At 36.2% G+C, this 26,060-nt stretch overlaps 2 protein-coding genes across 4 annotated transcripts in view; one reads left to right on the top strand and one right to left on the bottom strand.

Annotated features, from left to right (window-relative positions):
• LOC123775032 (transmembrane protein 62) overlaps positions 1 to 26,060 on the top strand; it is a 197,772-nt gene that overhangs the window by 134,246 nt on the left and 37,466 nt on the right. The gene's annotated exons all lie outside the window — the stretch shown is intronic.
• On the bottom strand, positions 74 to 25,759 carry LOC123775031 (oocyte zinc finger protein XlCOF6). 3 transcript variants are annotated; one of them, XM_069319388.1, is made up of 4 exons: positions 25,558 to 25,758; positions 24,822 to 25,094; positions 24,301 to 24,486; positions 74 to 18,662 (listed from the first exon to the last, which is right to left on the bottom strand). In XM_069319388.1, exons 3-4 carry the CDS (start codon positions 24,473 to 24,475, stop codon positions 17,338 to 17,340), a joined length of 1,500 nt encoding a protein of 499 aa, XP_069175489.1. In that variant the 5' UTR covers positions 24,476 to 24,486; positions 24,822 to 25,094; positions 25,558 to 25,758; the 3' UTR covers positions 74 to 17,337. The 3 variants fall into 3 exon arrangements, with proteins under 3 accessions (XP_069175489.1, XP_045625745.1, XP_045625744.1); XM_045769789.2 differs by lacking the exon at positions 24,822 to 25,094 and having other exon boundaries at positions 24,331 to 24,486; positions 25,558 to 25,759; XM_045769788.2 differs by lacking the exon at positions 24,822 to 25,094 and having other exon boundaries at positions 25,558 to 25,757.

Below are 26,060 nucleotides of genomic sequence, written 5' to 3' on the forward strand. Positions count from 1 at the left end.
TGTGATTCTTAACTGAATCTGCCAGGGGTAAATAGCCATAATTGCCCAGAAAAGTATAAAGAAAACCAAGACATAGTAACATTCGTATATTTTTAACATCAAAAAATTACTGATTAATCTATTGCACACAGGTCTACATACTGCTCCAGTTGAGAAGATTCAACAAAACAATACGAGAAATCTTTGTCAAGAAGTTTCAGCTGACTATATTATTTTTATGTAAGCGTGCCAAGGCAGATGAGCTTATATGAATTCCTGCTGAATTGACAAAAAAATTAAAAGCTCCTAGATGTGAATCATTATTAGCTATCATTATACAGTATCTGTATGAGAATGCAATGCTGTAACTTTCTGAAAGCACTCAATGTTAATATTATTTATTTAACCTAAATGGTTTATAAATTCAACATTGGATATTGAACCAAATAACAATTAAGTGGGTTACATAAATTCTAATTACAGTACCCGTACTTGCAACATCATAAAAAGCTCCCAATGTACAAATTATTATGGTATATATCTTTCATAAGTCATTAAATTCATAAACAAAATAATTTGTCAATGCAGTAAATTTTAAAATGATAATGATTAATTTCTTTCTGTTTAGTTCACTAAAGAATTACCATAAATACCAAAAATATACAGATTGTACTTTATGCTTAAAATGTGTTTATTGAATACAAATGAAGCTAGTCTTTATTCATTTACAAATTTAAAGCCCAGATACATTTAGAAAAATGCTTAAAAATGTCCCAGTTGTCAGCCCTAGCCTTTCTTATCCAAGAGCATGGGCTATGCTCTCATAAGAAAATTCATTATCCCTCTATCTTGTGAAAAGACATATGAAGTGCCTTGGGAGAGCAAACTGCAAGCTATGCAATTGGAAGATGTGAAGCAGCTCTCTGCCAGTAAAGCACATGGTGTTGGAGACCAGTGGTGTCTGTACAGGCTGTTAGAACACACGATTTAATTTCTTTACATTCAAATTGTGAACCAAAAACTATTTACAGCTTGAGCTAAGCATATAAATGAAGCATATTTAATCAGTTACATCTGGGGCAAAAACAAAATACAGCTTAAATTACTACTGTAATTGAAAAATTTGTTATACGGGAACTCGAGTGAAATCGTCAGTGACAGGTATGACAGCAGTCATAACATCATATTCTGATTTATGAATTTAACAGAACTATAAAGTGATGGTTTACTACTAAACACCAACATTTTCTTTTTAATTTGGAACACAATACAAATTAGCATTTGGGAGTAATTTTATGTCCAACAGGTCAAATATATTTCACTCATAATTCATTTTATGTCTACAACTTGGCACTTACGTCTTATTCCTGTGGTGTTTACAGTGAGATCCATTACCCCCAGCGGTCACACAGTGACTACTGTTTAATCACGATTGCCTTACCCTTATAATTACTCACATCAAGAAATAATACACACCATTAGGTAGCAACTCTCTTTTTGTTGTTTAACTGTAATTAAGAATAAGACTTATTCTGATTTCATTTCCATTACACTGAAAACTACACCTAAGTTTTATGGTGGAACTATTATTTATTACCATTTTATGCTCTTGGCAATGAGATTCACACATCATCCTGAGAAACTGAGGCTGGTTCCTTCCTCATTTACCTGCAGTGACACCATTAATTATTTTAAATGCTCCTTGACCCGTACTGCTCACCACACCCTCTCAGCTTCACCATCAACTTATTTGCCCATTAAGCAGTTTTTACAAAAGCATTTATGACTAAATCAGTCTTTTTGGTTTTAATACACAGGTGAACATTCTTGAACAGTAAAATATTCCTTCTATCAATTTTACATATTGCGGCTTTTTTTAAGTTTTGTTAGTTTTGTTTAGTGTTTTGGCTTCACAGTAACAATACAGTAATTATTATCTGAGGTTTGCAAAAAATTGATTATTAAGAATACATTTACAGCTGAACCTCATCACAGCATAATGAGAGCAAGTTATTTTATCACACATTACATGGGGGTGATTTATATGATGCCAGACAAAGCTAATATTGCAAATGGTGACTATGCATGTGAAGAATTATAAGCACTATTAACATTATTAATAAAACCTCGGCCATATATCATGAAGAAAAAAAATGTATTATTAACACACACTAAAATATACTGTTGATATAGAGGAAAATAAATTTTAAATATATAACTTTTAAAGTGATTCTCACTATGCATAAGGACACACATTATTCCTAAAATTAATGCATCCAATTCTCAATATAATACAACTTGTAACATGTAGGACTCGAGTCTGCAACTCTGATTCAGGTCCCGATCACCATAATTAATTACAGTACAATACTTGTATAGGGCAAGGGGAAGGCATGTGCCAGAAAATAGCAGAGCATAATTCAGATACCCACCACATAGTAAAGTCACTTTGGACACTGATGACCTAACCTTAACCATTCTTAATATTAATCCTCTCCAATATCTTGGAGAGGATTGGTGTTCAATATACTGTGCAATCAAAGAAAAGATTACACTATCTGCTAAATATGCATGATAAAATTATGCAACTGTTTTTGACAATACAGTTGCATAATATTGCAAATTTTATGACATGTAATATTTGTAACACAATATTTTGTCAAAATAATTTTGCACTATACAGACAGAGCACTTTGATGACGTTAAGCAGTCTTTTAATATCATTACTCATTCATATTAGGTCAAGTCATTAGAGTACTATGTATCTAAAGTATTCTATTATATATGCCACTACCAAGTTAGTTTTAATTAATATTAATCTTGGCCTTATACTTTTGTGAATAACATGCAGTATTTTCTTTTATATCTATAAGTACTTTTTCTTTAATTGCATATTCTTCTATTCTCAGATATGGCAGCCCATCCTCCTGTTTAGTTAGTACTGTACTTATAGTAATGATTAGGATCATGGTACATATATAACTTAATGGACAATTAGAAAGTAGAAATCATTACTACATTATTGAATTTAGACAAACTGGAAAAGGTTTTGTACTTATGTTGCAAAGACAACCTAAACTAACCTAACCTAACCTTCCTAGGCCTAATACATACTATATGAGGCCTAATATAGTACATATATGGGTTATACTATGCCAAAGACTATTTAAGTTTGTTTTTTAGCATTATTTATTATTTTTGGACTATAGTACCAAATTTTACTGTCTAATTGCCTTTTACATTAATGTTTGTACTATGGTGCATATAGTTACAAAAAGTACTATCTAAACAGTAGGATGGGCTGGATATGGATACTCGTGATGCATATACTGCACTCTGATACACAGTTCAGCAGCCTAGTGTCACCTAATCAAATTAAACAAGATCTTTCTATGTGCTTCTCTAATTTATTGGCCCATACATTAATTATTATCACTGCTGCTATAATTTATATATTTATAATTTTTTAAACTGTTACCTTCAGTTTTACCATAAGTAAAATACAGTATATAAACAGGACTCTACAAATATAAATCCAATATCAAGAATTTACCTATGTAATCCAAATCATGAATAATTGATAACAAATACTTGTATACTGATATAATATGTATTTGTGCAGCTCTTTCGTTGAACTCCAACACAGGTGAATCAAGCAACATTGTTGTGCCCTTTTAAAGTCCTGTAATGTTAACAAAAGAATTGTTTAATACAGACCAAAACAAAATCTAACTGTGCAGTATACATATTAGTGCCACACTGAAACAAAAACACAACTTATCATTGTAAATTAAGCAATGATGAATGATGTCAGACCAAGGGTAGGTGGGTTATTATCTTTGGTAAATGCACATGCAGATCTATAAAATACACACTTTCTCTTTGGAGAAAATGTAATATTCCATGCCACATTATGGTACAATTCTAGACTATATTAAAAAATATATTTATTAGTTTTTGTGTATGCTGTTGATTTCAGAGGTGGTTGGCATGTGTAAAACTAGTATTATTGTGCTTTAACCCCTGCACTGCACACTTTTTATAATGGCATTTCCCTGGTGTGCCAAAAATAAGTTGTTCCAAAAACAGTATTTTTCGTTTTGATATTGTTAATTAGCAAGTAAAAAGTCCCTATCTCTTGTAGATTAGCTGTAGTGGCCTGGAGAAGTTAATCTTATAATTGGACATAGCAGACATTATGCTTGAAATATATAAGGGTAATCACTCCCTTGCTGCTGTTGAAATTTCAGAGGCTCATAGTATGGCTATCCTGCATGTTACCAAGGCCAACGTTATGTAGGCCTCAGTAACGTAGGCCATGTTACTAAGGTCATGGAAGGAAAGTGGGGGACTCAGGATTTTTTTTCAAGATAGGGGTTGATTACTGGAGGCCTGAGGAAGAAAATATGAGGCTCCCCTTGTATGCATGGGAGTTACGAATCCTATGATATAACATGATCCCGTGTTGGCTGGCGCATCAGCACACCTGGCAATATGTCTGCTGGCGCATCAACACACCTGGCAATATGTCTGCTGGCGCAGTGCTGGCTGGGGTTAAAATGTTAAATATCAATACAGTAACAATATTTGTCAGACTACAGGCCAATTAATATTACATATGAATAGCAATAAACAGCTACTACAAGTCTCATAACTATTGTACAGTATTGTATTAAAAACATTATATCCCATAAATGTAACTGGAATTCTACAATCCATTGTTTAAATTTCAAAGATAAAATTTGATGCTACAAGTCATGCTTTAGTTGTGTGCTTCACTATGCATATTTTAAAAACATTAAGTTAAGCAAGATCTTTTCTTTATTGTGTCAGACATGTACTTTACCCAACTTGGAATCCTAATGAACCAGCATTAAAATTATGTATAAGCTCTGATGCTCCATCAGAGCACATTTGGGTTCGCTCTCAACTGACAATCTAGAATTTTGGGTTCGAGCCCCGGGCAGGACTGAAATAGTCGGCCACATTTCCTATCACCTGATGCAACTGTTCACTTATCAGTAAATAAATACACAGGAGTTAGTCACCTTCTTGTGGGGTTGCATCTTGGGGAAGGCCAGTAATTCAACGTGGGTGGGGGGGGGGGGGAAAGGACCTCAATATAAGCCTAACAAGGATATACACTGGCTGCCTGTCCAGTATACAGTAGACACTTCCTTTGCTTAAATTTGGATGATGTAATTTTAGACTTTAAAACAAAATTGTTTTTAATACAAAATTTTAAATGCATAAGAATGGGTTTGGTCATGCCCAACTGAGATATTTTGGAGCATAATGCCTAAATAACAAGCTATGATCTTACGACACCCTTCAATAATCTTGCAGTATATGCAAATTTAGGATTACATTTCTTGCATAGCACCTCCCAAGCATTCTGCATTATATTAGTTATTGCATTTTGGCCTGTAAAATGGCAGGAATTTTTAATAACAATGTTTACATTTGTTTTTTGAGATTATAGTGGAAAAAGGTTCAATTCTTAGAGGGGTTATAAATCATAGCCATTCATTTCACATATAAAGCCAAGTTTGCTATACAGAAAAATCACTGTGTGTGAGGACATACAGGTATATATGCACATCAAGGACTTACTGTAATTTATATTTAACATATATACAAACTTATTTATCAATTATTGTGGGTGTTTAAGTTCATTTAAAATGCTTGTGGAAAAATTCTGCATGTGGCCACTCTTTCCAGGGACAGTCTGTATATGGCTATCGCTCCAGGATGGAAAATGCCTAGAGGTAAAAGTAATCAAATATATTAATACATAAGTAGATTGCAGGTATATTGCAACATCTGAAATTAACAAAAAATTATGATGAAATGACACAAGTAGTCAAGCAATACTAGTTGCAATGGCACTAGAGGTTAAGCAATACTAAGTTAAAATTCATACCTGTATATGAATTACTGTACTGCTATCTTGCACTTCCCAGCATCATTCAGACTGCAATCTTTTACACTTTGAAGAAAATGGAACTTTATGAAGAGAAGTACATTGCTGCAGATAACTTCAATATAGTAATTAGCATCATAATTGTATACAAAAAAGCATAATGGCTAACTGTTGTTAGGTTCAGTTGGTGTAAGCAGAGCAAAATAATAATTCAAGCATCAGGAGACACTAAATTGGCTTAATTTGTTCAATCAGTACTCAGCCAGAGTGGGGATGTGGCCACTATCACCAGTTATTCATTGGATTATCTGCAACACTACAGAACTCTGAAAGACTAAAATTTAGTGACTACTGTATTTACAAAATAAATTTTAACTAACAACCCCCACCCCTACACACACTTTGTCAGTAGTTTCAAAGTGTTATATGACAAAGAGTACTGGGGAAGACGGGACACCACACACACACACAAATCGACCAAGGAAGTATGTTTGGAAGTCAAAATTAGAAATGACCAACAAGAAGCCAAGATTAGGGAAGCAATTAGGAAAGAACTGGTCACCAACAGTAAATTAGTACAAAACACTGCAGATAGAAGTAAGTCCATAATAATTTTTGGGTGTTTAGAAAAGAAAATATCATGTAGAATGGACAGAGCAGCAGAAGATATGAAAATCATTGAGAAAATAATAGGTTTAGGAGAAAGCCTCACTTCGAAGAAAAATGTCACTGATTTTAGTAGGATAGGAAAATATGAGAAAGACAAGAATCTCCTCTTAAGTGTGACATATAATGGAATGACACAAATGACAGAAGTGCTTAGAAATGCCAGGAAACTGCAGAATGATGAGGATGGGAAACTTTGGTCATAAAGATGAGACCTCTCAAAGGAAGACAAAGAAAAGCTGAAACTAAAGCTCGATTAAGCGAAACATCTAAATGTGAATAAAAATGACGAAGAAAGAAATTCTTTTTTTTTTTCTACAAAGTGATAGGGACTAGAAAGCCAGTGAAATGGTATATAAAAACAAAGCAACAAAATCATTATAGGAAGGGTGAGTAAAGGACAAAGGAAAAGGCAACATGTTCCTGAAAATTGTATATAAAAACATAGATGGAGTGAGATAAAAAATACTAGAGCTGAAAGATATGTCAACTTAAAGGGTTCCAGATATTGTACAGACACTAACAGACAAAACTTGAAGAAAATATTTTAAATGAGGTCATATTGCCAAGGGGTTACTTAGTTTGGAGATGTGACAGGAAAACTAGGAAGGGTGGAGTGGCTGTGCTCTTGAAAAAACACCTGAACGTAAGAGTGTTAATAATCGTCAACCCTCGAGAAGTTGCCATAATGGCAGTTGCAGGTTTGGAATCAGGATGTTAACTGATAATCATAAATGCCTACAACCCCCATCAAACAACACATGGAAAAAGGAGGAACTAGATGACAAACGAGAGAGCCTCATAATGGTCATAAGACAGATTATAGTAAAAGCAGATAAAGATAAATCACGATTATTGGTACTAGGGGACTTGAACTTGAAAGCAATAGACTGGAAGGCTTACAAAGCAAGAACGGAGTACATTTGGACAAGCTGATTTGTAAACCTCATTCTGGAGACATTCATGTATCAACACGTCAAGCAGGCCACTAAGAATGAGGGAAGGGAATGTTCCATCAATACTGGATCTACTATTCACCAGGAAAGAAGAAGAAGAAATATTTGACATCCAGTACCTTCCTCCCTTGGGAAAAAGTGATCATGTCCTGTTGGAAATTAAACTTGCTTTGCAATATAATCTAGAAGAGAATGGAGACAGTGAAACAGTTGATAAACTTGATTTCAAGAGAGGACACTTTGGGGAATGAATTTAATTGGACAGATTTGTTGCTAGGCAAGGAAGTAAATGAGATGTATGCCAATTTTTTTGAAATACTGTATATGATGAAGGCACACAAAAATTCAAACGAAAATAAAAAGAGATGCAGAACCAGAAAATAGGATAGGTGCTACATAAATTGTGAGAGGGCCAGAGAGGAAAAGACAAGAAAATGGGTACAATATAGGAAGAGGCCTAAAGTAAGACAGAGACCCTTGTGAAGAATATAAATTAGGGGAGAGACATAGAAACAGCAGTGTTAAATACATGGCTTCCAATCTTGTGCCCTTACACTAACCCTCAAACATACCAGCACTACAAGCAAGCAAGAAACAAATATTGTACACAGTATTGAGGAGAGAGGCAGAAAGGAACTTTAAGAAAGGGGTAGTGGACAAATGCAAAACAGATCGAGGCCTTTTCTATAAATTCATTAAAAGCAAGCTGCATTTAAAAGATAAAATCCAGAGATTGAGAATGGGGAACAGGTTTACTGAGAATGAACAAGAAATGTGTGAAACACTAATGAACAGTTCCAAAGAGTGTTTGTACAAAATGAGGATTAAAAAGAGCCGGACCCAATGCCAATTCCAGGGTACACCTTAGAATACACAGAGGTATCTCAAGATGAAATGGAAAAATTACTCAAGAGGCTAGAAAGAAATCAAGCAGTTGGAGCAGGAGTTTCACCTTGAGTCCTGCGAGAATGTGCAACTGAGCTGAGTATTCCACTCCAATTAATATTCCAGACATCCTTGTGCACAAGAATCTTAGCAGATATATGGAAAATGGCAAACATAGTTCCAATCTATAAAAATAGTAGCCAAGAAGACCCTCTAAATTATAGACCCGTTTCATTAATAAACGTGATAGTCAAAACACTAGAAAAATAGTTAAAATCAAATGGGTAGAATTCCTGGAGAGTACACTGTAATAACATAATAGCAGAGACAGTATGGTTTTCGAACAGGAAGATCCTGTGTAACAAATCTACTTAGTTTTTATGATAGTCATAAAGATTATACAGGAAAGAGATGGTTGGGTTGATTGTGTCTATCTGGACCTATAAAAGGCTTTTGACAGAGTGCCACACAAAAGGTTATTTTGTAAACGAAAACAGGTTGGAGGGGTGACAAGGAGACTTCTGACATGGCTGAAAAATTTTCTGACAGATGAGGGTGGTAATCAGAGACAATGTATCTAACTGGAGGAGTGTTTCAAGTGGAGTACCACAGGGTTCAGTTCTTGCACCAGTAATGTTCATCGCCTACATAACAATCTGCCAGAAGAAATACAGAATTATATGAACCTGTTTGCAGATGATGCCAAGATACTGGGCAAAATAGAAGACGCAGACGATTGTCATGCCCTTCAAATTGATCTAGATAAGTGCTTGAAGCAACATGTGGCAAATGGAATTCAGTGTGAACAAATGCCATATTATGGAATGTGAAATTGGAGAAAATAGATCACACAACTTTAAAGAATGAGATTTAGGGGTGGTTTTGGATAGTAAACTGTCGCCAGAGGAATACATAAAGAACATTGTGAGAAAAGTGTATGCATCGCTTTCCAACTTCAGACTTGCTTTTAATTACATGGATGGTGAAATACTAAAGAAACTGTTCATGACTTTTGTGAGACCAAAATTGGAATATGCAGCAGTTGTATGGTGCTCATATCTCAAGAAGCACATCAATAAATTGGAAAAGGCGTAAAGGCATGCTACAAAATGGCTTCCGGAACTGAAAAACAAGAGTTACGAGGAGAGGCTAGAGGCATTAAATGTGTCAAAACTAGAAGATAGAAGAAAAAGGTGATATGATTACCACTTACAAAATAATAACAGGAATTACCAAATTGACCTGGTCCTTGACCAGGCCTCCTCATTGCTGGACTGGTCAACCAGGCTGTTGGACGAGGCTGCTCGCAGCCTGATGTATGAGTTACAGCCTGGTTGATCAGGTATCCTTTGAAGGTGCTTATCAAGTTCTCTCTTGAACACTGTGAGGGGTCGGCCAGTTATGCCCCTTATGTATAGTGGAAGCGTGTTGAACAGTCTCGGGCCTCTGATGTTGATAGAGTTCTCTCTCAAGAGTACCTATTGCGCCTCTGCTTTTCAACGGAGGTATTCTGCACGTCCTGCCATGCCTTCTGATCTCATGTGGTGTTATTTCTGTGTGTAGGTTTAGGACCAGCCCCTCTACTAGTTTCCACATGTAAATTATGTATCTCTACCACCTGTGCTCAAGAGAATAAAGATTTAGGCATTTTAGTTGGTCCCAATAGTTTAGATGTTTTACTGAGTGGATTCTAGTCGGAAAGGATCTCTGCATGCTTTCCAGGTCAGCAATTTCTCCAGCTTTGAAAGGGGCTGTCATTGTGCAGCAGTATTCCACTGTAGAGAGCACTAGCGTCTTGGAAAGTATCACTATCGGTATAGCATCTCGTATGATAGGTTCTTGTTATCCAACCTGTCATTTTTCTTGCAGATGTGACAGCTACTTTATTGTGTTCTTTAAAGGTAAGGTCTTCCGACATGAGTATATGCAAATCCTTTACATTGCCTTTTTTGTTCTATGTTATGATTTGACTGCGTTTTGTACGTGGGTTTCTGTTTTTATATTTTTTTTTCCGTAGCGCAGGAGCTGGAACTTATCTTTGTTACAGACCATATTATTTTCTGTAGCCCATAGAAAAACCCGGTTTACATCTGATTGGAGGGTTGCTGTGTCCTTTATGTTGTCTACTCTCATAAAAATCCTAGTGTCATCTGCAAAGCATGATACAGTACTATAGATTGTGTCCTTGTCTATGTCTGATATGAGGATGAGAAAAAGTACTGGAGCAAACACAGTACTCTGAGGGACTGAGCTCTTCACGGTTGATGGACCAGATTTTATTTTGTTAACTATTACATATTGGGTTCTGTTAGTCGGGAAATTGTAGATCCATCTGCCTATTTTTTCAGTAATTCCCTTTGAATGTGCAATTACACCATGGTCACATTTGTTGAAGGCTTTTGCAAAATCTGTGTAAATTACATCAGCATTTTGTTTGTCTTCCATTGCATCTAATGCCATGTCATAATGGTCCAGCAACTGTGATAACCCTGTTCTAAAACCATGTTGTTCAGGGTTATGGAGATGCTGTGATTCCATGTAATTTGTGATCTTACTTCTTAGCACTCTTTCAAAGATTTTTATGATGTGTGAGGTTAGTGATATCAGTCTGTAATTTTTTGCCTCTGCCTAATTTCCTCCTTTATGGAGTGGTGCTACCACAAGTGTAGCTCTCATTCTGTAACCACGCTTAGGTAATTACACACATACATAGGTATTCACAATAAATACCAATAGAACAAGAGGGGCATGGGTGGAAGCTAGTCTCTCATATATGGTAAATCATAGAGATGTTAGTTTTCACTCAGCTTAAGAGTAGTGGGAAAATAGAACAGACTAAAGGAACAGGTTGTAGAAGCAAACTCTATTAATAATTTTAAAAGTAAATATGATAGGGAAATAGGCCTAAAGTTATTGCTTTAGACAACCGCCTTGCTTGAAAGGCGGGGCCCAAGAGCTCATGCTTGATCCTGCAGGCACAAATAGACGAGTACACACACACACACTGAATTGACAAAGAGGAATCCTTGGAACTGGCAACCATAAGAACAAGAGGTCGCAGATTCAAGCTAAGGAAATAAAGGTGCCCCCACCTCCCAAAAAATGCACACAGAGTGGTAGATGGTTGGAACAAGTTAAATGAAAAGGTGGTGGAGTCCAAAACTGTCAGTAGTTTCAAAGTGATATATGACAAAGAGTGCTGGGAAGACGGGACACCACGAGTGTAGCTCTCATCCTGTAACTACACTTAGGTAATTACACACAAAATCATATCTATCCTGATAATTGTGCAACACACCCAAACCTGCTGAACACATGACTATCCTATCATTTAACTTCTTTCTTCTCTTATTGAATAATTCATTATTAATTTTTGTTGATTTAGCATGCAAAAGTCAGTAGTACAACATCTGTTGTCATTAGACTATAAACTCAAAAGTTGAAAACTAACACTTGATTACAATGTATCAGAGTTAAATGGCATTCACCATTGCTCCCAGTGTTTACATATGTTAAGGTAATATATCACAAGTGCAGGCAATGAGTCACAATAACATGGCTGAAGATATGATGACCATACCACACATCAGAATATGGAGATACGACGATGTTTTGGTCCGTCCTGGACTACTGTATTATCGTGTTTAAGGACTTGATAATGGTCCAGAACGGATCAAAATGTCGACGTTTCTACATCTTTTAATGTGTGGTTTGGTCATCACATCACAAGTGTGTCAAAGAGTGATGTGCATGTTGCCACAGTAGTGACAACTTTAATGTGTTTACAAGTGTGCAAATGTAAGTGATACAAGGAAGGTAAGATCGAGTCTTGGTTCAAAGGCAGAGCACCGGGACTGTGTCGTTCAGCACCAAAGTGTAAGAATTCTACTGCTTTATATTATAATTTATGATGGGATTTCTTGAACTGAAAATGTGAGAGCCAATACAAGGACTAAATGTCCCAAAGTTGAATTAACTCTCACGAATAAGATATAGGATTTTACTAACAATATTTTCACTACAACGATAAATTTGATACAATTTCTGTTGACTTTTTCACTCAATCAAAAACAAGGGGTAGGAAATACCAGCAAGTGTGTTGAAAAAAATACCAGTCAAGGTTAACACCTTATTACAGGTGTCATGCTCAGCAAAGTGCTTCTTCAAGTCTGATTAAACCTGAAGATGCTCTTCTTTGTCTCTAATTGAGTGGTCTTTCCTTAAACCATAAAAAGTTCCAATGAATTTAAATGTAGGTACATGTCACTTTGTGCCTTTGTGTTTAGATGCCAAACCTGAAATCTGACATGAGCAACTCCATGGTTGAAATGTCTAAAAACATGCATAATGGAAGTATTTATCGAAATTAGTTGCCAAGCCTGGATGACTATTTAGCACAACAGTAAAAAATCCTAGATATGATTAAAGATGCCAATATAAGGGCATAAAGACTTGAGACAAGTGATATCAAAGGAATCATATTCACCAAGGAATTGTTTTACATAATGGAAATTATATTCAAGAATATAAATTCTGATTTACTGAAACAGCCATCTTAGATGGGCTACGAATTATTGTACCTTAACCCTTAGGCTGCAATCATCATCTACTGATAATCCCTAGGGAACTGAGGTCATGAATAGGGAACTGGGAACTCAGTTCACTATATTCACAGGAACTGAATAGTCATCACATGACTATTTAAATAATTATTGTCTAGTATTTACATGAATGATGCAAATATGGATATAATAAGTCTATGTGGAGGTAATGGAGTTTACCTTGGCCCATGAAAGAAAAATCCTGCTACCATTTCATGGTATGAATGCGGTTATCGTCATGGTACCAGGGAAATGCGGTCATCACCATATGACGATTTAACCAAATTATTATCTGGGTTTTACATGTATGATGCAAATATGGATCTAATAGTTCTCTGTGGATGTAAATAAAGAAAAACAGGTGATAAAACAATCAGTGAAACATCCAGGCATAAAACATGGAGCGTCAGCAACGCCAAGCACCTGGCATTGACAAGTGCCTAATGCAGCCTTGCAGAGCATCTTCACCCAACGAAATGTTAAATATTCACTTATTTTTGTGTTTTTCTTACATATTGCATATAAATTAATAAATCTATAATAAATATTATTTTGTGGAAGTTTTATATTTTTTGTGCATAGGTGGGTATGACCATTTCTCCATAGCCACTCTCCAAGGGTTAAAATACTTTATAATGTAATTCATATCAAAAACCTAAAAAAAAAAAAAAAAAAAACTTGAAATTTAATCAATTCATACTAATTTCAGTATTCATGTTTCTCTGACTATAACTCATGGAAAAGGTTCATGCCAATAAGCCTGGAATTACTGACATGGTAACAAGAACATAATCTGCATGATATACAAAGAACAGCATTTCCTTTGGCCAGCAATAGAGGGGCTGGAGTAGTTATAGTACAGTACTGTATCCTTTTATTACATAATAAAATTTATTTTTAGCTAACACAAATCGGGTACATTTTTAGACATCACCTAATTCAATGTCCTAAAATCAACCAATTTTGCACAGCATGTTTATGATTTATTAACGATATCACTGCAACAAAGTGTAACATTTAGAGTTTAATAAGCTACAATTGGGATGCATATTTTTTGCAGTGAAAATATATTTTTTTTATTATTTTTTTTTTTTTGCAGCTGAAAAATGTAAATAACAATAACCACTCATTTTCTTTAAGCTAGAGGATATGAAGTGGTTAGAGTAATGACAAACATGATGTTACTGTGTGATCTATTATAATAATGTTTGTCCAGCATCACCTGTGATACTGAGTGTGGTGCAAAAGCCTACACTGATGATGTTTATTGCTGTTAAGCTCAACATTTTTACCTTGTGCTCCTATTTTTTGATGAAATAATCTCTTAGCCATTCTTTGTTCTGACTTTGATCAAGAATGTTCACTTGCAGAATTATTGTTTCATGTATTTTTGAGATACAGCATTGTAAATGGCTCAAAAGATATATGGTTCCATTTATAATTTTGCATGTACCGATGAAATAATAAATGCAAATTGTTTAGGCACAAACAAAAAATATGAAGATTCAAAATATCAGAAGTCTTTCATATGGGTTCATAGGAATTCTTCACATGTTACGATTAGCCAAGGATAGCCTTAGCATTTCCACATCATTAAACAACAAGCTACCTTTGTTGTGGTTGCATTATATCTATAAATAATACCTAGGTAGTAAATCAACATGAATGATTTAAAATGCTCTTGAAAGTCAAGTCACATTAATGACTGAAATTACAGTATTTTAATCCCTATATTATAATCAATAGTCAAAATGCATCTCAAACAATGTGTCTGGTCAGTAGAAGTGGCCGTGGCCTAATGTATTGAATATATGCTCCTTCACAGCATAACACCATAAAAAAACATAAACTTTGTTGACCTGCATAGCACTTGATTAATTAATGACTCATGCATTGGAAGCCACACGAAATTTGGAAGAAGTACAATATGCCGCACCTGTTCTAACGAAAGCACAAAATACAAAGTTTTATACCTGCAAGGAGCAAAATGCTGAAGCAGAATACCACTAATAGTAATGACAATACTGTACATTACATTATTACTACTTTAAAGGTAGACTATTTGAGAAACATTTAATATACATTAAAAGAATAAATAACCGCATACACTGAATACTGACTCTACTACTCTCCCTTCCCAATACTCAGCCCTGTATCAGTGGCACAGAGTATCGACAGTAGTAGCCAAGAACCAGCATTACAGCACAGTTTTCCTCGAGCAACTCCACAGGAGCTTTGGCCCCTTTTTCCCAGTATCTTCAAGTGAATGAATTTTCACAAAGCCTTAAACAGTGTGTTCAACTGCCAATTACTTCAACAGCATGTGATGTTTAATGGCTAATTGTAACTTCTTGTTTGTTATGCCATAATTATTAGATGCTTATAAAGTTACAAATCAAGCCATGCCTTTCCTTAATTGTTCAGTGGCCAATATAAATTTCCATTCACAAAGAATGGAGAGATTCTTTGAGACATAAAGTACAGTTTTCATGCACAGTATTATTAAATCTAATACAGCTTCACAATGATTTCCAAATGATTTTTGGATAACTATAAAAGAAAATACATCTATATATACAGGTACCATTCTGAGTCTGCAGCCACTTAGTGCAGCACAATATAATAATTATATATTGTTATGTGCATGGGAACTTGGAAATTCAATTTTACATGTTGTAACTTGGAAGCAATTCAGGCTTTATGAAAAAGGGAAAATAACCAATGTTTTGACTAGGTAAAGGAATCTCTGTGAGACTATTCACATGAATAAAATCAATTTGTGTAGTAGAAAATTTGAAGCAGTGATCAACAAAGCATTAATCATTCGGTAAACAGCGAAACTCATGATACTTAGAAATATATTGTACACTGAAGCAGGTTGACTTCTAAGCAGAAATATTGCTTACATTATCGTGTAAATAAATAAATAAATTTGACACTTTTTTTGCACAGTAAAATCTCTAATGTGTGCAGCAAAAGTGAGACAATAAATAAAAGCAATACAGTACATTCTTAAATTAGAAGTACTAATTAAAAATTCAAATACAATTTTGTGGCCCTAGACCATAGAAGCATGGCACAATTTAAAATCTTTGGTTTTTCTACTTGCATCAAAAGGCAGCTTTCTATAAAAATCAAAAATAAAACACTATCCACCTGAGACTACTCCACAACTAGATACAATACTACTGCCATGGGTGGTACTTAACACTCCCCCCGTATGGCAGACTACTGGGGCGGTCTTCACGCCACTTGTAAGACAATTACAAAGGCAATCACATAACTTAAACTTAGCCTAAACTCAGTGGTAATCCGTAGGCATTGCTCCCCTTTTTAAACATCTTCCTTTATACAGTATATCATGTTCCTTGCCAGTGGTATTACATAAGCAGACGATGTGTCGCAATAATGTGGTTGAAGAGTTAATATCCAACCCACACATCTCAAAATGAAGAAGTGACGACATTTCGGTCTGTCTTGGACCATTACTGTATCAAGTCGTGTAATGGAAAGACAGTGGAAGAGAAAACAATATAAGGGATGAGAGTGAGATGAAAGGTGAGAGGGTGAAAGAGAAAAAGGAAGATAAGAATAAGAAGAAACGTAAGAATAAGATAAACGGTAAGAGTAAAGAGAATCGGGTAAAATAAGGAAAGTTTAGAAGGGAAGGAAAAAGGAAGAAGAATAGGAAAAGGGTATAAGAAAAAAGTTAGAAAAATTGAGAGGTAAAAAATAAATAAAAGAAATCTGCAAGAGGCCAAATGTCAAAGAAAAAAAATATAGTAATGAAAGACACAGAAAGGAAAGACAGCTTAGAAGGGGCAACGCTAAGTCAGATCATGTTTCTTAAGAGGATTAGAGAATTTAAAAATGTACTGAACTGAGAAAGGGAAGCGTCAACTGCAACAAAGCCAGGACTAAGATTCATGTTTGGTATATTATGTATCAGAGTCAATTTGACAAGATGGTGTCTGTGAAGAGTAGGGGGCAGGAAAGATTATTTTAGAAGACAATCGATCTATAGAATGATTGGAGTCCCTAACATGATAGAAGAGAGTATTGTTTGTGTCTGTAGACTTGACACTGTCTTCCCATTATATGACTTGATAATGGTCTAGGACAGGCCAAAATTTAGTTGTTTCGTCATTTTCAGATGTGTGGGTTGGATATCATAATTTACATACTCTGTACTTCCCTTGAAGATTACTGACTTTACTAACAGCTACTGGTTTATTTACAGGAATATACCAATAATCACAAGAGGCAGTGATATCCACACTATTATTCCTGTTAGACATGCCATTATACCACCTAAAGTAAGCCATACTCAGCCACATTCATGCACCATGTGATTATTTAACTGTCGAGTGTTTGGAAATCGTTTGTCACACACCTTGCATGCTACCTGCGAGGTTTGCTGATGATTCATACGGTGTTGAGTGCGACGGTGATGCCGAAGTTGAGCGGGATCATTAAATGTAGCTTGGCATTGTGGGCAACTAACTGGGCTAGCAGTGACATTTCCACTGCCAGTGTGTACTCTACGATGAACATTTAAATGTGAAGTAGTGATAAAAGTTGCGCCACAATCACTGCAAGAATATGGCCTCTCGCCAGTGTGAGTTCGACGGTGAACAGTTAAATGAGATGAAGTAACAAAACATGCACCACAATATTCACATGCATATGGCTTTTCTCCAGTGTGTGTTTTCATATGTACTTTGAGACTATGTGCCCTGGTAAAGCTGTTACCACACAACTGACAAGTGAATGGTTTTTCTCCTCGATGGCGCCGAAGATGTACTTGAAGTGAACCATTTTGAGTAAAAGTAGCCCCACATTCATCGCAGGTAAAGGGCTTTCTTGAAGCATGAGTTGCGGCATGCTGCCGAAGAGTTGCTTTGTCAGAAAAGACAGCTTGGCAAACACCACATTTGATGCTTGCAGTATTAAGAACGACAACACTGCCAAAGTTATGAAGCTGTTTCTTGTGTCGCTTTAACCCATTTTTAGATACAAATTTTTGCTCACAAACATTGCATGTGTGTGAAGAATTTTTAGAAAAATGATCTTTAATATGATCTTGAAGTTCTGATTTTGTTGAAAATTCGGTACTGCAGAGCGCACAAGAATTTTGAAGTTTGATCAAGTGGTCTTCCATGTGAGCTCGAAACTCAGTTTCATCTGTGAAATTTACACTACAGTCTGTACAATGATATGCAACTACTCGAATACGGGTACTTTTTTTGTGTTCAATTTCACTTTCATTACCAAATTCTTCACACTTTATTCGTTTTGACCAATGTTCCTCCGGCTCCACCATTTGCTCTTCTCTGTCTAATCCAATGGACTCTTCCACAGTTTCTAAAGGTTCATCTTTTATTTCATGTGCACTTTCAGTAAAACATAAATCATCTTTCATTTCATATATTCTTTCTACAATGACTTCACCACCTTCCTGACTTGGAGAGGAACTAAGAAGACCTGGTGGAGCTACAGTCTCTTCTATAAGAGTGAGGAACACATCAGGACTAGGGTCTGTGCCGATTCCCGAGTCATGGCTGAGAGATGAGGAGGAAGAGGATTTGTTCAAGTTATCCCAGGACGGAGATCCCAATTCCACCTCCTCCACAACTTCTTCAAACCCAGCAACTGCAAGCACATTTAGAAATTACTAAAAACTAAATAAATTATAGATGGCATGTATGGTACTCGTGAAAAGTATGGGCCACCCTGCTTGAGGCAGTGCATACTTAAGGCATAAAAAGTATGATAGTTATGTGGGTGAAATATGTCAAACAGAAGTTAGCGCTGGGTACCTGACATCAGGGGGTTTCCCGGCTTCCCAGAGGCACGCAGCTAGTAGGCTTAGTTGGCTCTGGGCATTCATAGGGAGTGGTTATGTTGTGCTTCCAGCTCTGGTACCTGTGCATCTGTTATCACAGTTGACAGTGGTGTTGGTGGTATTACAATTTTGTTATGGCATCCACCAAGGAGCTAAGCAAAGAAATCATTGCTCAGATCATTGCTTTAAAAGGAAGCAGGCCACCAAATTCAGGCAATAAATTAATTGTTAGGTGTAGCCCGGTCGACATGAGGAAGTACTGATTGTGTTTCCAAGGGGGAAACAGTAATGACACTCCATCACAGAAACATCGGTCTGGTCATCCCAGGAAGATGTCTTCAAGGTCTGTGAACATTCTAAAATATTAATTAGAGAGTATCCTTCATGATACAGCAAGGTAGACCTTGAAGAAGTCTTCCCAGGATGTGGCTCCGGGAAGCTAGGAACCCCCCCACCCCCTGACATCATGTGCCTGGTGCTAACATCTGTCTCACATATTTCACCCACACAATTATCATACTTTTTATGCATTAAGTACGCACTGCCTAGAGCAGGGCAACCCATACTTTTGTCGAGTACTATACACCATCAAAGTAAACACATGGCAAGCTGAATGGAGGAACATGTAACAGAAATCCAATGAAATCCTAGAATAAAGAAACCTATTAATTATTGGTCCCTTACTCAAGTCTCTGGGTATTGTATAATATGTACAAACACACACAATGTACATATGGCATATACACAAATCTTTATCAAAAAGAGAGAATGTATGTCTGTCTGTCTATTAGAAGTTGGAAGCTAGGTGCTTGGGGCTAGCTTCATTAAATTTTGTAGGGTTAAGGGTGATTTTATCGGGAGTGACATATGCAGGGGGTTGGGATCGGCTCATAATCCGAATGCCCTTCCTTCATGAAGTTTGTGGATGTTAAATGTTCAGCTCTGAATCCATAGACTATAACAATTGTATAACAGATGACAGATTTATACTGTAAGGTAACCATTTGTTTACAGTGAAGGAGGGCATAGGGAAAATGGTTACAATGACAGGGAGAGACAGGAGAAAGACAGGGTTTGAGGGAGGTGAGGGAGTGTAGAAGGGAAGGTGGTGAGGGGGTGTAGAGGGGAAGGTAGAGTGGTGGTGTAGAGAAGGTGGGGTGGTGGTATAGATTGGGAGGTGGGAGTTGTTTGGAGAGGGAGGGGTGGAGTGAGACCAGAAAAGGGGAGGTTGGTGCGTGGAGACTGGGTGGGAGGTGGTGTGTAGGAACTCATGGAGGGGGAGGGGTGTGTGGAGAGACTGGCAGGGTAAGGGGGAAGTGTGGTGACCGTGTACACAACCCTCACTCTCTCCCCCACATACCCAGCCTTCATTCTATCCCATACACCCACTTTGGGTCTACTGTTTGACCTTGAAAGAGGTTTTCTTTTCTCATACCTGTCCATGGTAATTTATGAAGTGTCAATATCTCATCTGTTTGTATGACAGGAAATCTCCAAAAGCCCATCAGTATAGCTAAGATCTTTTTACAAGTCTACTCTCATGGGTATCCTCATCCTCATCCTCATCCACATCCTAAATCTCAGCACCCCAGCAACAGCTTTAATTTCCAAATGTCAGAATACTATATCCAGGGCTATTTGCATTTCTTGCTAACCACACCACAATATATGATCTGGTCATATCTTCACCTGCATCTCTAAAACATGCTTAAAATTTTATTGTCTATCAAAAGTTGCATACCTTACTAGTTGGGTGTAACCAATTGTGTCAGGGCTTCTCCCACCTCTCTCCCCCCTCCTCTCCTAATACCCCCACCTCTTTCCCCTCTCCTAATACCCCCACCTCTTTCCCCTCTCCTAATACCCCCACCTCTTTCTCCTCTCCTAATCCCCCCCCCCCTCTTATTTCTCTTCCTCTCTTACTGAAAATTTAATATTACAAAGCATTGAAAATCTGCTTAAAAACTCTACAGAAAACATAGGCTCAATTTTCAGACCACATAAACTGCACGGGGTTGCCATAAATGCCGATATTTGTCAAAGGGTAAAGCCATTCTCAACTGGCCTGACACTCCCATACCCCACCATGTTTCATGTTGGAAACTTGGGTGAAGCTAGCCCTAAGCATCTGGCCTCCAACTTCGGACAGCAGACAAACAAACAAACAGGCATTCTCTTTAATAGATACAGATCAATACATGTCACCTTTTTGAGCAATATGTTGTTCAATTTATCTTACAATAAACCTTCCAAATCAGAACCAACTATAATATATCTTGCTAAAAAAAATACAGATGACTTAAAATTGGGCTAATTGTTACTTCTGGAAACTCCACATGTGTCAGCAGACAAGGTCACTGTTGTGGATGGAGTGACAAAATGAACCACACTTGCCTGGAACAACGACAAGAACTGACATGACTTTATATATTCCAAATTAATTCTTGTCACAGAGTTATTTACAGTCTGGTATTTTAATGAGGTGTCATTTATGAATTTATTTATGAATTTATTAATGAGATTGCAGGTAGTTTACAGGTTTACTCAATACTTTACTTTCTATTACTGTAAATCAATTTCCAGGCTCCAAATATAAGCTTAACATATGTCTAAGGCTTACAATCTGTGTCAACAACTGAACAATATAACATTATTTCAATATTCCACACAAATGCTTTCCGATTGTAAAAATTGTGTGTGATTTCTATGTTAAGAACATTGTTTTAGAGGCTTTTGATAATAAAACAAATTGCATTTAATGGTTTTAATGTGATTGATAAGGGAATCTATAATAAAGGTTATCATGCCTCTGTTAATACGACTATGGTTCTCGTGTGTTATTAATATTCGCACTGCAGTAATTTTTTAAAATATATGACTAGATTTGTCATGTAGGCAATGGTTAAGTATAGGTTGAAAATAAATATATATATATATATATATATATATATATATATATATATATATATATATATATATATATATATATATATATATATATATATATACACACACACACACACACACACGCACACACACACACACACACACACACACACACACACACACACACACACACACACACACACACACACACACACTGTACATACATACACACATTATCAGTAAATAATTTCCACAATGTCTCCTGTTTTTTGTAATGGATATTATAATGTCATCAGAATTGTAATAATTACTAATGTTTCCATTTTCTTTCATGTTTTCAGGTTTATGTCATAATGGGCATTGCCATTTTTTCACAGTATATCAAATTAAAATTATTAATGCTATTTATTATTACATTTTTTCAAGTTTAAATAATGTACTAGAATTTTGTATACTAATTATAAATGTACAACCCCTTTTCAATAAGACTTTTAAACTGAAATTGGCACACTCAATGCCATTGTTATCACTATTATTACCATCAACATTATAAACCAATCCCTATCTCCACCATCTCTATTTACAGAGTGACTGCATTACCTTATTCCTCACTCTCTCCATTTTTTCCCTTTTTCCACACTTTCAGTCATATATACTGTATATCGATGCTAATTGGATATTTTTTTATATTTGCGAGTTATTTGTGTTCTACTGTCTTCTTCCACATCATATAATAGACAAATACTCATTTCAATGTTCTCTATTAATCTGTAATTACAAATATAATTAAGAGTATTTATTTAGCCCCATCCCAATACTGGCAGAATAATGAACTACATATTCTACAAATTTGCAAATTTTGATAACATATCTTGCATTACATTTAAAATTTGAAATAAATGAAGTTTAATACATTAATCAAAATAAATGACTGAATTACCATCAATAATATCATTTGAGTGTAATAAACCATAGCACTAGTTTTCTGCTACTGTTGCAAACTGGCCGAGAGCCTCATTCTCACTTACTGTAGTTGGAATTACCTTTTGAGTGCAATGTTGATTACATTATGTTGTCTTCTGAAGTCAAGTCAATACAGATCCTTAGTTGTTAAGGTATCTTGTTGGTTGGAAAGTTAATTTTGTTGCTAGGCCTGAATATGCAATTTTGCCTGACGGTCTGGCAATACAATATAATAATTTATAAAAACAGCTAGTCAAGGAGGACTTGCAAATTTATTTACATATTAATTTGCAATAAAGGAATGCAAATTGGGTATGCAAATAGCCTGAAAGGTTCACGGTTGTCCTTTAATGGGAGAGTAACAAGGAATTACATATTCAGTTAGCATGTTGAATATCTTGTATTTTTTTTGCATGTTGATTATGATTTTTCATGTGGGGCAACCAGCAGACCTATCAATATATTTTATAATAAGCAATATTATGTAGATCAACTTTCCCCTTGGTGGTGAATAACAGTTACTGTTTCAAGCCGGCATTGATGTTTCAGACCTCAAAGATTATTGTTTTATTTCCAGCAGCCAATTGTGCATGAAAAGTTGATACACACATTGCAAAGAATTACTTGTGTATTTTATACTTACTAATGTTATTTTTTGACTGTATAACCGATAGAAAAAGTCGTTATAAGTAAATCTTTCAACGCTGTGTTGAGAGAGCTGGGCAGCTCTTGAAAACATGCAGAAGTATTGTAGACTCCATTGGATAGGGACTAGCTGCATCAGGGCCGCTAAATTTGAATTACGTTTCTTGCTGTTTTTTAGCTAGGTTGTGTTTATTATTTCAGGCAGTGACATCTTTTATTAGTGGATAAGTCATAATTACTGAAGTGAATAATCCCTACTTATAAGAATCTCTTTGAAATACTAAAGGAATTCCTATTTCAAGGGATGATGGTTTTGCCTGTGAGTATTTACCAGTATTTCTCTTTCTAACAACCATTGCTGGGTATTAAATTTATGGTACTAATTGCAACATATAACTTCACCAGTACTGTACCTTAATTATATTATTTTATTCGTAAATTGTTAATTCCTGGTGCTAGTTTTATATTATACCTGAAGAGAACTACTACAGTCTTTCCCTACTCAAATTTTGAATATCCTAGACAGGTAAATCACTGCATTTTTTCTCAGCCTAGGCCGAGGTGGGGGACCAGGCCAACCTAGTGGGGAGTGGAAGGTGACTGGTAACAATATGCCATAACAGGTACATTATGTGGAAAGATATGTAAAATATACATTGCATAAGTGTTCCCTGCAGCATACACATTTTATATAGTTCCCTGCAGCATACACATTTTATATAGTTCCCTGCAGCATACACATTTTATATAGTTCCCTGCAGCATACACATTTTATATAGTTCCCTGCAGCATACACATTTTATATAGTTCCCTGTAGCATACACAAAAGTGTATAGCATACACTATACACAGGTGTATAGTACAGTACTGCATATGTAAATAGCCATAGTACTAAATTTATCTGTAACATTATGTGGAAGGATATGTATATAATCATAGTACTAAAGTTACCTCCAACATCATGTGGGAGGATGTACTGACACACTGTGAGGTCACCATTGAGTGAATCTTCAGTTAGTCCCGAAGACTCCAGAGATGGAGGATCCACAAATGTCACTCCCACTCCACTTTCTTCTAAAACGACTCCGAGCTCTCCTCCGACCAGCTCCCCTCCAACTCTTGCCATCTGGCCACACACTGAAACATAAAAGTGTCACAAACTGCAACATTTATTATATATACCAAAATCCCACTATTTGTTATACTAACACCATAACATTTCCATACTTGTCAATAAATATTTTTGTTACTGCAGTTATGAAGAAGGAATTTCCCTATGATAGGCATACATAATCTCATAATACAAAGAATTTTATTAAATATTTTTAAACATTTTTGTTTCACTTCAGGTAGCTGTATCAAATTTATCATCTTTAGAATCAAGGCTCTGGGTGGACCAGAAGGCTGTTAGGGGGAGACCACCTTATTAGGATAAAGTTATTGGTCTTTGGTTAAGTGTCTGGGGAGCATACCTGAAGCATACCTGAAGAGGGTTCTGGGAGTTCTTCTACTCCCTGAGCACGGCCTAAGGTCAGGCTCGACTTGTAATAACTTCGTTCAACAGGCTGTTGTTTGGAATGGCCCGCAGGCCCACATATCCACTACAACCTGGTTGGTCTGGCACTTCTTGCAAGAACTTATATAAGTGCCTCTTAAATACATAGGGGAGTGGCAATTTTATCCCAAAGGTGAGCCAAGATACTGAGTCCCTACATTAAACTGAATTAAATCACAGTAAGGAATGCCTGTGGGGAAAAATAAGTTAAGAGGCTTAGATAAAATGTCAATAAACAGCAATTTTACTATATTTTACATCAGACAGTAGAAATACAAATGTTATTAACATCACCAGAAAATGAAAAGCCACATACACATGATTCAAGTTGTGTCCTCGTGAATTATATGTTATACACACTGTGCTAATTGCTTACTTGCTGCATTTCACAAACCGCCTAGCTAGCCCCACCATACCAAAGTGAAGCAGAATCTCAACATCTGGCAATAGTCGGGCACCATGCAGTCCATATTGCAACAACCTACGTAAATGCGAGAATCTTGCACCAGGACCCTATACTGGGCTAACAATTGCCTTCCAGGGTTGAAAGAGGCCCCCCCCTCCTCCCACTACCCTCCGCAACAAAACCTTCTCCCATTATCATTTAAAGTTACCATTTTTTTTTAAGCAGGTTAATGGATGAAGTTACTAACCGACAGGGGATATCAGCATTCAGAGGTGCGTGCTGGACAGATTAACGGTAAACGCATTAAAAGGGTTAACTGACGAGGCACCGGAAAAGTAAGATCTTAGGGTCTGTATCCCTCGGTCGATATTTCTGGCTTGTTTACATCGGGTGCTTCCCGCCGCGGCCGATAGATGGCAGCACGCGGCCGGTACAAGTACGGTGTAAAACATGGCAATTGGGGGTAACCGCAACTGTCACCAGCTTTTAGTGTTTTATTCTAAAACAAATTGAAGCTCAAAAAAAAGAATATTTATGGGATGGAATACATTTAACCAGATTGGTTATTTGTGTACATACGTAATGTGAGATGAGGCGCTTATTGTCATTATTATATTAGAGATCGAGGGATAGTTAATGATAGCTAAAATTGATAATGAGAAATTACTTGTATTGACTTTAGTAATAAAGAAATGAGTTATAAAATACATTATATGAGCAAGTCTATAACAAAATACATGTAAATAAGTA

The sequence above is a fragment of the Procambarus clarkii genome, chromosome 92 (genome assembly GCF_040958095.1).
Source record: "Procambarus clarkii isolate CNS0578487 chromosome 92, FALCON_Pclarkii_2.0, whole genome shotgun sequence".
Taxonomy (NCBI): domain Eukaryota; kingdom Metazoa; phylum Arthropoda; class Malacostraca; order Decapoda; family Cambaridae; genus Procambarus; species Procambarus clarkii.